The sequence below is a fragment of the Phoenix dactylifera genome, chromosome 2 (genome assembly GCF_051530095.1).
Source record: "Phoenix dactylifera cultivar Ajwa chromosome 2, Ajwa_hap1_PhDact_Kaust_v1.1, whole genome shotgun sequence".
Classification (NCBI taxonomy): Eukaryota; Viridiplantae; Streptophyta; class Magnoliopsida; order Arecales; family Arecaceae; genus Phoenix; species Phoenix dactylifera.
Window position 1 is genome coordinate 52,603,234 of NC_143191.1, and position 12,143 is coordinate 52,615,376.

General features: G+C 41.7%; 1 protein-coding gene across 9 annotated transcripts in view; it reads left to right on the forward strand.

The window, feature by feature from the left end:
• Window positions 1-782: 782 nt before the first annotated feature.
• Window positions 783-12,143, forward strand: part of MHX (magnesium/proton exchanger) — a 34,883-nt gene continuing 23,522 nt past the window's right edge. For 3 of the 9 annotated variants that reach the window (XM_008809089.5, XM_088716961.2, XM_088716958.2), the window contains exons 1-4: window positions 959-1,096; window positions 2,246-2,310; window positions 4,414-4,779; window positions 8,308-8,483. In XM_008809089.5, coding sequence (XP_008807311.2) covers window positions 2,295-2,310; window positions 4,414-4,779; window positions 8,308-8,483 — 558 coding nt within the window. In that variant the 5' untranslated portion in view covers window positions 959-1,096; window positions 2,246-2,294. The other 6 variants (XM_008809091.5, XM_088716959.2, XM_088716960.2 and 3 more) reach the window with 5 other exon arrangements.

The window sequence follows — 12,143 nt, forward strand, 5'->3', positions numbered from 1 at the left end:
GGCTTATAATCTAAAGGCATTTATGCCAAACTTTATGATCTAATATTTATAAACAATCTATTAATTTGTTAAAGTCAAAGAAAAAGGTAGCAAAAAATGCTACAATTATAGAGAAAGCAGCTCTAAGCCTAGCTTTCTCTCCCATCGTTTTCTTAGCAAAAGAAAAATAAATCACGATAAACTTTTTCACTGTTTCATATGTTATGTAATATTTTTTAATTTAAACTTTTTTCCTTAAACTTGTGAAAACATAGTTCTATTCCATAAACAGCATTTTTTTTTTATTTATAAACTTCCTTATCTTTGGTTATAATAACAAACAATGACCCCTCTCATACTGCTTATCTCATCAAACTTTCGGCTAATTTTTTTCATAAACAAAATAATAGTTATCGACCTATGATGACGGCTGATTACGGTAAAACCAATGGTAGCACTTTAAAATATATAATTATCTATAACCTAAAATATTTCCACTATAACTAAGTGTCATGAGTTAATCCATTTGAAAAAAAAAATTAAAATATCAATCTAAAAAAAAAATCAAATAACAACCATGATTGTTTTCTTACATTAATATAATGGTTATTGCAAGGAATTGAAGTGGATTGATGCCCATTAGCTTAATCCAATGTCGGCAATTATTGTACTCATGCACAAGATTTAGTGGAGGAATCGTATGCATCACGTAACTCTGTGTGAACATTGTGCAGATTTAGCGGCAATTAATTTCCGCTGGCAACCACCATCATCGGAGGGCGACAGCCGATACTGATCACGGTAGCGGGTCCCGGTCCGGTACGGCGGATGACGGGATCCAGGCCTTCCGTGGACGAGATCCAAATGGGACCTTTTTAACCCCGAAAAGTAGTTCACGTCCCTCCCCCTTGTCTCCTAAACAATCTCTCTCTCTCTCTCTCTCTCTCTCTCTCTCTCTCTCTCCATGCACGTCCGTTCGGCCGCCGCCACCACCGGAGATTCCTCTTCCCCGGCCACCCTTCTCGCCGGGATTCTGACGAATCCGGCCATATAGGAATTTTCCGGCGCTGGAGACCTATCGGCGAGGCGAGCTCCGCATCCCGAGATCCGTTCGCCGGTAACGTCCTTTCTTGTCCCGCTGTGTCTGATCTCTTTTCCCTTCCTTAACGGCGTTTCTTGATTTCTAGGGTATTTTGTTTATTATTTTTACTTTCTTGCTCGACTCAACTTAACTAAGCCTTCATCCCTAAATAGTTGGCTTCGGCAACATGAATCGTTTACCTCCATTCAGCTCGGTTTAGTGTTTGTTTAATTTCTTCCGTTCTTTAATCTATATAGCGGAATTTTGGTTCTTTCTTTGCGTGCCCTTTTTTTTTGTTGGAATGCCGGTAATGGAGCTTAAAAAGGATCAAGTATTTTAATTAGAATACAGGGGAGGTGTTTAAATGAGGCAGTGCAGGGAGAAGCAGTAGCTTTTGCGGTTGAATTATGTCGTGGTGGGTGTTTTTTGGGTTATCAGGTCCAAAGCAGTTAATCAGGCGTTGTTGAGTTTATCAAATGTTAACTCTGGGGAATAAGGAAGTGGATTAAAGTTGAATTTACCGAGTTTTAGAATTTCTTGATTTAGAGTTGAATTGCCGAGTTTCAAATCGACTTGCCAAGTAAGTTTGGTAGGGAACTACCCAAATATAAGGGAATTTGGCAGGATTTGGTACCCCTGTTCCTGGTGTCATGTTGAGGTGATGAATAGACGTGACTGTGTTGGAAGCTGTGGAGATGATTTTTCGAAGGAGGTGATGATTCTGAAAGCTGGAGGTAAAATTACTTGAGAAAATATGCTTCTGATGAGCTCAGTTGTATCTTCAATTTGTATTATAACAGGAAACACTGTAAAGGATTGAACTAGTAAACTTCCAACATGTTCTTGCTAGATAAAGTTTAGATAAACTCCCAAGCACCAGTATACCTTGGTGAAGAGCTAGTAAGGATATGCAAGATTTGAATGGACCGTATGTATCTTACAGCATGTGTCTTCTGTAATATTAGCTCCTTGTGTCAGTTACTTGCTACTTATTTGGGTATCCCATCTGATTATTCTTTGGTCACATAGTTGTGCTGTTTTGTGAGACAAGACATGTGAAAGGAAGATATAGTTTGAAAATTTTAATACTCTTTGATGCTAATCCTTTATGGTATTGTAGTCCGCACAACTTCAAAATCATGTTCCATACAAGCTTCATCTATCTGGGATTAAATTTTCTTACAGGCCGTGTATATGAGCTTCATCTATCAGCCATTTGTTGAGCAACTAAGTAATGAAAGTACGTAGAGGTAATCTTTGTTCATACATCGTTTGCTAACATAGCATTTGCATATGCATGGAAAATAAAGATATTTAACACTCATCATGGCAGCCTAACATTTTAGAAATATCAAGTAGTCATGCTTGATTTCTAGTATTAGTTCGACTTTGGTTGTGAAAACCTGTTTTAGTCTTCTTTTCTTTTGGGTTGGTAAGCCATCTCTTCTTGAACACTGGGTTTTACAAAATACCACCAAACACATGCTTTCAAGAACCCTTTTTGTTTTAACTTAGCAACTCTATTTTGCTAACTTCGATTGACCAGAAAACTCAATCATAGATCAACAAGAACCAATTGATGACATTAGTTTGTCACTGAGCTCAATATTCATATATTTAAGTTTTTGACATGAACATACGTGCTTTTCCTTTGATTGATTTGAGCAACCTAAAATTACCTACTTTTATCTTTTTGAACTTTTGTCTTTCTGTTAATGTCTTTCACTTTTTTGGTTGTTACTTCATGTGCGGTATGAGGGTCAGTCCTGCGTATATTCCCACAGAAAAGATACCAATGCAGCAACCATATTATTTGTCTTTTATTATTATCCTTTTCCCTTTATTTTCAGCATCTTTACTCTTCCATGGCTTTGGGCATTGAGATTGTCATTCATGTATTTAGTTGAAGCAAGCTTTTCTTTTTATGAGGTAAACAAGCTCACTTTTTGTCATTTATTTTATTAATGTTATAGGTGCCCGAGGTCCTGAGGATAATTACTTTTCATACGTATGCATAGTTGATGAATTGTTCTTGTTTCTCCAGACTAGTCTCCATTTTTTCTTTAGAGAAGTTGTTCCATGATCCTCCACTTTATCATCCAAAAGTTCCAGCTTATGATCAGCAATTTGGGCTCTATACTTGTGAGTTCTCATGTGGACATATGTTTATCCCACATCGGCTATGCATTGGGTAGATCTTGGGTACTTATGCAAGATTAGAGAATCTAAATAACATCTTTTGGCTAGCTTTTTTAGATGAGATTTTGAGTTGTTGTAAATGGTATCAGAGTGGATCTAGCCCATGCCCATGTGGACTAGGGGATACTGAAGCATGGGCTCATTTAGGCAGACCATGAGCTGATTGTGGTATTTGAGATTGATTTGAATGGATTTGAACCCTTAGCTTGGTGAGGATGCCGGAGATTAAATGGAGGGGGTGTGACAACCTATTCGGGCTTGTGTTTAATGTCATGTCGGCTATGCAATAGATAGATCATGGGTACTTAAGGGTTAGGGAATCCAAATAACACCTTCTGGATAGTCTTTTCGGGTGAGGTCCTGGGTTGCTACAATATTATGTTTGGTTCCTTAGCTTAGCATATTTAACCAGGCTATAGGATAAAAAAAGCCTGCTTCGAGTCCTAGTCTTGATCAAGCTTTATAGTTTATTGAAGAATAGGTTAAGTGCCTAAACTCTGAAGTGTTTGACCTACCTTACTCATTGATGTGTCAAATGTAGATTCTTCATGTTGGATGCCCAAGTTTAGGTAACATTGGTTTTTGCTAAGCTATGGAGAGAGCTAAGGGGAAAAGAGGATTGAAATACATATAAAGAGTTGCATACATTTACGATTGGCTGAAATTGATTTTTCTAAAACTAGGTTTAATTGACTAGTTCACGTGCGACTAGCTAGTTCATAGTGATATTACTAGGAATGAATTGGACAAGACCTGGGCTCTTAATATCCAAATCACCCATACCCTTGAAATCTGTAGTCTGGATTTAGTTGACAAGGTTACACCGAACTTCATTAATGGTGTATTTGATAAAAGTTGTGTTGAACTTCCAAAAAATGAGATTGTTGAGCATCCTAATCAACTAAATCTTATGAACATGTTGGTTTGGATAAAAATGGAACCATTATATCCTTCTTATCTTTACATTATGTTAGGCTACTTATGGCTAATGGACTGACATGTTTTCGATGGTTTATGGTTCTGATCCTCAAAGCATATCCACTTAGGCTAATTGGTTGTATGTAGGCATACAACCAATTATCATGTAAAGAGTTGTTGCCACCTCAAGTGGATTGAAGCTGCAAATTGATATTTTTGAAGAATATACATGGCAGGGAGCAATATGGGAATTTCTGATATCTCATCAGATAAAATCTGTGAAAGCTATTTGCTTTTCTATGGAGAAACTTTTCTTTCAAATGGATTGCGAGCTTTCTTGTATCTTCTTGGTCTTGCCTACTGCTTCATTGGGTTGTCTGCTATAACTGCACGCTTTTTCCGATCAATGGAGAACATTGTTAAACAAAAACGGCGAGTTGTGGAAATTGATGTTTGCACAAATGCTGAAGTAATTAAATATGAAAAGTTCTGGAACTACACTATAGCAGACATTTCTCTACTGGCCTTCGGAACAAGCTTTCCGCAGATCTCTTTAGCCACAATCGATGCCATCCGAAACCTTGGTCAGCTAAATGCTGGAGGTATGATCTTACAGTTGGTGTTATAAAGAGTTCATGAGTTATAAGCACAATTACTTTGTTATGTTACTCTTTTTGGTGCAAATACATAATAATAATTTTGTTAATGAGCTGTGACTTTTGTGCTCTAAAATAATTATCTTGAGCCACTACATGCCTGCGCGAGAAGAAATTATTAATATAGACATGAAGGGAGCAAAATACTAGCAAGTTTTAAGGATTATGCAAAGGGATGTGAGACCATTTTCGTAAACACACACACATAAACCAGGGTAAGATGTTATCATACCGCACAACTGTAAGTTTGTTCCCACCAACCTTTGGACTCAAACAGTCCCATGTTTTCAAAATAAACACAACGTAGTGCAAGATGGATATCAAATTTCTTTGAGCAAGCATATCAAATATACGGAAGCGGAAGGCTTCCAATTATGGTATGCCGAACCGGCCCACATCGGCTAGTACGGGCTGGTACAAACCGGTTCGGTCAGTTACCGGTATGCCGGAGCCGTAGAAACCGGTATAGGCCGGTTCCGTGCTGGAGACAAAGAAGACGAAGAGAAAAAGAGAGAGCGCGGGAAAGAGAGGGAGGGAGACCACCTGTGGCCGCCATCGGAGAGCCGCGGAGGGGCGGCGGAGGCTGGCGGGGGGCGGCAGAGCCCGGCAGGTGCGCGGCGGAGGCCGAGGCCGCGCCCCCGCGGGTTCCCCCGCCTCCCGCCGGGCTCCGCCGACCCCACCGGCCTCCGCCGCTCTCCGATGGCGGCCACAGGTGGTTTCCCTTCCTCTCTTCTCCGCGCTCTCTCTTGTTCTCTTCTTCTTCCCCGGCTCCGGCGCGGAAGAGCTTCCCGGTTCGTACCGCCCGGTTTCGGTACGAACCTGAACCGTACTGGTCTGGTAGGCAACCGGTACGCCTATTGGATCCGGTACGGCAGACCTTGCTTCCAATGCTAGCTTTTGTTTTTTCTGAAAGGCTGAACAACACCTCTTGTTATATTGCACAACTGTTAGTCTGTTCCCACCAACCATTGGACTCAAACAGTCCCATATTTTCAAAATAAATACAAAGTAGCGCAAGTTGGATATCAAATTTCTTAGAGCAAGCATATCAAATGTACAGAAGCAGAAGACTTCCAATGCTACCTTTTGCCTTTCCTGAAAGGCTGAACAACACCCCTTGTTTCTCAACAAAAAGGAGAAAAGACATTTCAATCATTTGCTTGCTATTACACTGGTCCTCTTATTATGCTGCCTGGCTTACTGCAACTCCTAACAGTCACATAAATGTCTTCACAATAGAAATGCAAAATATCTGTATTTTATAGGATATATGGGCGCATACATATAGATAGAAAGATGTTTGGGCATATGTTTTTCTGTCTATGGAAACATAAGATTCTGTTAGAGTCAACACAATTATAGCAAATTAAAACTTTGGCTGGAAAAGAAATAAGTTATTGGGGTAATGTTAACTAAAATATCAGCACTGCCTTTGATGTCACTAATATATACTACTTAGAGTTTATACAATTCTAGGAAAAACTAGAACTTTGGCTCAGAATAGAAATACTCTTTGAAAATTTGCTTCATATAAGCATCTCCTTGTCGGTCTATGTTAACTAAAATATCAGCATTTGCCTTGGATAGGTGTGCAAGTGAATTGAGCAGCTCAGGCCCAGCTTGCTAAGAGCTCGTTTGAGCTTGGTTCAGCTAGGAGATGAGCCAAGCTCAAACACATTTCAAAGCTCGGCTCATAAATGAGTCGGGCCTGAGCACTTGTGCTGTTCAAATATCGTGGGAAAGCTCAGCTCGTCTTGACTAAAGCTCAGTCAAAACTTAGATGAGCGGAGCTTAAGCTGGTTATGTTTAGCCTGGTTCAAGTTTGAGATGCGCTTGAGCAGCTTGTTTAGGTGTTGAGCCAATCCTGACCAGCCTGATACTTATCTTTGCTTGCCTTGTTTGTACCCCTAGCCTTTGATTTCATTGCTATATAACATTGTCACTACTTTTCTACACTTTTTTCAGTTCTACTGCTTATTTTGTACAGTTTGTTGAGCTGCAACTTCCCAATAATTAGTTTTCTGTTTGCTCTTTCTAGATGAAAAATTTTAGATTGCTACAAACGACTACATGTTGTTGAGAAATGATTGTTATGAGGGAGTGTGTGAGGAAGGACGTTGCTATCGACCAGTTAGAGATATAAAGCATGAGGCTCTCATCAATGCGCTATTAAGGATCACAGCTGGTGAATCACTTCGAATTAGTGATAGAAACAGATTGGATATGGATTGGATATTACTATCCATATCCTTATCCATTTTGTTTTGGCAAATATGAAAGTGGATATGGATTTAGTTGGATGCTAAAATTTGTATCCATATTTGTATAAATCGAACATTAACAATGCAGGTATAAAATTGGATGATGCAAACGTGATGTAGAATATTTTGCAATCCTTCTAACTTTCTTTTATTATTTTTCTAAAATAAACAAATTATTGTACAAAAAGTGAAAAAATGAATAATTGGATTCACTTGACCACATGACTTTTTTATTGGATAAAACAACTCTCTAAGCTACAAATTTTAAGTCAAAGGGCTGACAGATAGTGCTTCTAGAATGTAATCCACGAAGTTAATCACTATATGGAAATAAAGTTGAAATTTTATTGATGTGTCGCCTTGTACCCTTCAGACTTTATGAGAGTTGGAAGTATGGATATTTGTATATAAATTCATACTTGTATCTGGTTTTCTCTGACTGATACAAGCAAGGACAAGGCTATAAGTCAGATGCTGAAAATGAATATCTAAATCCAAGTAAACCTGATACAGAAGCAGATCAGATTGGATATTATCCAATCCATTTTCACCTCCTGTTTAGAATTGTACACTGTGTCATATGTGTTGATCATCTTGGCTGATTACATGCCCTCAGACTCAAGAGAAAATTTTTCTGGGCGATGCTTGTGCATCTTGTGGTTAATGCTTGGACTATGAGAGTGAGGGTCCTATCTGCTTGTATTTTCTTTTTCTTTCTTTCTTTCTTTCTTTCTTTTTTCGGAAGTAATGATGCTATATCAGGTGTATTAGGTAATATTTTGTGTCAAGATTTTCTGTTGTGGTTGTTTTTACTTCTAATTTCTTAGAGATCTTTGTGCTTCTAGTACACTGGGATTGTTTGATAATGCAAATGAATCATGGTTTTATTGATATATGAGGCAATTTCAATAAAGATAAAACTATTCCACTTAGAGTCACTAGCAAGAAGCATACCTTAGCTTCCTTGATTGCTCTTATTAGTTATTTTCCACCAATCACCAAGAGTAGTTATTATAGAATTTTCTGATGATGCATCTTTTTTGTGATCCATTCATCTCGACCTTCAGGATTGTGCATGTTTTTTTTTATTTGATGAGAATTCATTTGCAATGTATTACACTTTAATATGCTCTACCTTTTGAGAGGTAACAACTCATTTCATATTTTACATTCCCTAGAGTAACCTTCTCATGCCTTTTAATTTGAACTCTAGGTTTAGGGCCAGGTACACTTGTAGGTTCTGCTGCCTTCGACCTGTTTTCTATCCATGCTGTTTGTGTGGTGGTTCCTGCAGCTGGTGCTTTGAAGAAGATATCTGACATAGGTGTTTGGCTAGTTGAGCTCTTCTGGTCATTTTGGGCATATTTTTGGCTTTACATAATCTTAGAGGTAATTCTAGTACATCAAATGGATACTTCTTCATTCTTGTTTTTTCTTGTTTGGTGTATAGTGCTTATATATATAATTTCTTTAAATTTTTTATTTATATGTGTTTCTACAACAATCTTAGACTTATTAAATATTTGTAGCTGTATTTAATATTGAAGTCATGCTTTCAAGAAGCAAAATTACCAATATTACCTTACAATTGTTTTTATGAACAACCTCACAATGTTTTTAGTATTGATTTTAAAATTTTGGAGAGAGAGAGAGAGAGAGAGAGAGAGTTCATAGAAAAATTTTGGAGCGAGTTCATAGATATAGATCTTGAAACTCCATCCCCGACTTTCCAACTTCTTGGATGAAGGCTTTCAAACTGTTGAAGATAATCTGGGACAAGAAATTGTAGTAAAGGCCTAAAGGTTCTCTTAGCCCTAATTTTCTAGATCTTCATATTACATGTATTCCTTTTTTATGGTAACCCTTACCATAACCATCAGCCTTATCTTAATTATTTGGGGTCAGCTTTATGGCTTCTCATTCCCCAAGTGTTTCTATTTACTGATTAGTACTATCTTTGATGTTGTTTCAAGCTTTTCCTTGTTTTTACTCACCAACTCTATTCATGTTAGCTTAAGTCCTAGCCTTTATTGGAGCTCTCTAATCTTCATTATACATGCCCATACCATCTCAATCAATTCTGTGTTACTTTATCCTTAACTTGTGTAACTCCTATAGCTTTCTCTAATATATCTCTTTCTCACTCTGTTCTTCCTAGTTTCATCAAACATCCATCTTAATATTCTTATTTCTGTTGTACTTAGTTTGTTTCCTTTGGACTGTTTTTATTATCGAACATTCTGACCATCCATTGTAAGCCTTATTAGTGTTCTGTATTCCCTTTAAGTCACTAAGGTATGCCTTGATCACATAATTCCCCAAAACGCACCACTCTACCTCATCCAACCAGTTCTAGTCTAGTACAATCTTTCTTTGTCTCTCTATTACTTTATTTATCATGTCCCAAATAAGGAAATCAATCACTTTGTGTTGTATCTTGTCCATCATTCTTAATTGGGATTTACCATATACTCTACCTTTATGCTGATTTTAAGCCCTTTTCCTAATGCTTTCTTCCATAAATTCAATTTAACATTTAATCAAATTGTTTTCTTATATCATTTGCAAATAAAACTTTATGTATATGATGCGGGATTTGCACCCCGTCACCAGCAGAGCCCACACCCACCGGCCGAGCAGCAGAAGAGAGAGTGTCCCCCAGGAGGTATTGTCCGCTTTGGGTCCGGTGTTAGCGGCGCCTCACGGTTTTGCCCCACAAAAGGCGCCTCCTTGAGGGAAGGGTTATTGAGCCCCCCATTATATGGCACAGACCTTCCCGCTGAACAGCCGATGTGGGACTAAATTGGGGAACCCCCCACAACACAGCCCCCCCAGCGGGAAGGTCCTGTGAGTGGGTCGGCTCCTTACTGGATGGACGAAGGGCCGAGGCCCTCCTTCTAGCGCCATTTGATGCGGGATTTGCACCCCGTCACCAGCAGAGCCCACACCCACCGGCCGAGCAGCAGAAGAGAGAGTGTTCCCCAGGAGGTATTGTCCGCTTTGGGTCCGGTGTTAGCGGCGCCTCACGATTTTGCCCCACAAAAGGCGCCTCCTTGAGGGAAGGGTTATTGAGCCCCCCATTATATGGCACAGACCTTCCCGCTGAACAGCCGATGTGGGACTATATTGGGGAACCCCCCACAACACAGCCCCCCCAGCGGGAAGGTCCTGTGAGTGGGTCGGCTCCTTACTGGATGGACGAAGGGCCGAGGCCCTTCCTCTAGCGCCATCTGATGCGGGATTTGCACCCCGTCACCAGCAGAGCCTACACCCACCGGCCGAGCAGCAGAAGAGAGAGTGTCCCCCAGGAGGTATTGTCCGCTTTGGGTCCGGTGTTAGCGGCGCCTCACGGTTTTGCCCCATAAAAGGCGCCTCCTTGAGGGAAGGGTTATTGAGCCCCCCATTATATGGCACAGACCTTCCCGCTGAACAGCCGATGTGGGACTAAATTGGAGAACCCCCCACAACACAGCCCCTCCAGCGGGAAGGTCCTGTGAGTGGGTCGGCTCCTTACTGGATGGACGAAGGGCCGAGGCCCTTCCTCTAGCGCCATCTGATGCGGGATTTGCACCCCGTCACCAGCAGAGCCCACACCCACCGGCCGAGCAGCAGAAGAGAGAGTGTCCCCCAGGAGGTATTGTCCGCTTTGGGTCCGGTGTTAGCGGCGCCTCACGGTTTTGCCCCACAAAAGGCGCCTCCTTGAGGGAAGGGTTGGAGTGGTTGAACCGTCAGCCGTGGTGGGCCTGGAGTTCGTAGATGGTAAGTGCATTAATTACCGAGTGAACCGGCGGTCAGGGAGAGCCATACGCTTTGATGGTTCAGTGATCCGGAGATCATCTTGAGCCGTGTTCATTTAATGACTGAGTGCATCGGAGACCTGAGGGGGTCTCATGCATTAATGATAGGTCGTGCCGAATACCTGCGGAGATCTTGTGTCTTGATGGCTTAAAAGATGGTGGCAGGTTGTAGTGGAGTTGTCAGGTCCCTTAGAGGGTTAGGCGGGGACTGAGTTTTTGGCTAAGGCACGGGCCCGGCCCGGGTTCCGAGCCGAGCTGGTTACCTAAGGGAGTGTCCTGTGGCGGGGTTGCTTCTGGTCGGCGCTTTCTGGTCGGCTCCTTCTTGCCGAGCGCCTCTATTCGGCGCTCTCTGGTCGGTGCTCTCTAGTTGAGCGCTGCTGGTCGGCGCTCTCTAGTTGAGCGCTGCTGGTCGGCGCCCCTTTTGGTCGGGCGCCTCCGAGGCGGCATGACTTGGGTTTTTCCCCCAACACTACCCCCCGACTTCCGAGTTCTAGCTGGCTACCAGCTTGAGCGCGGGAAGTAGTTTTAGTTGGGTCATTACAGATTCCGAAAATTTTAAATTATTGCGCGTTTTGAATTATCGGGCGTTTCGAGGTGCCTTTAGTAGGCGGCGTCTCCTCTTTTCCGAAATATCTCATTATTGGGACGCCTTCTCCGAAGCGTCCTCGCGTCGTGGGCTCATGATGGGGCCACTCGATCCGGTGGGGTGCTTCGGTGTTCGAAGCGTCAACCTAAATTAAATGCGGCGCTCTGTCTTTCGGGCTGACACGTGTTGTTATCTAAACGAGATGCAGCATTTTTCTTGCTGATCTGGGCCGTTGGGGAGGTCTATATAAACTCTCCCCTGGTCTCCCGTTCCCTTCTTATTGCCTTCTTCCTCCAGCTTTTTTCAGTCCGAAGTTTTCTTTCTCCGGCGTCTTCCGCAGGTCCCCTTTTCTCTCTTAATCTCTTTCTTCCTCGTAATGGGTTCTATTCCGAGTGAAGTCGAGTCCACTATGAGCGTCCTGGAGGTCGAAATGACCGAGGAGTGGTTTTTCCCTCTTCAAGGGTTCCGTTTGGAACCCGCCAGGCGGGGGGATCGGGTAACCGATCCTCCGGTAGGCCGGATTGGAGTGTATCTAGAATCACTCTGGGCCGGCCTACGATTTCCTCTTCACGGCTTCGTGAATGAGTTGTTGACGGTATACCAACTGGTTCCGGCACAACTCGCTCCAAATGCCTGGAGGACAGTGATCGGTTTCCTGTCGCTGTG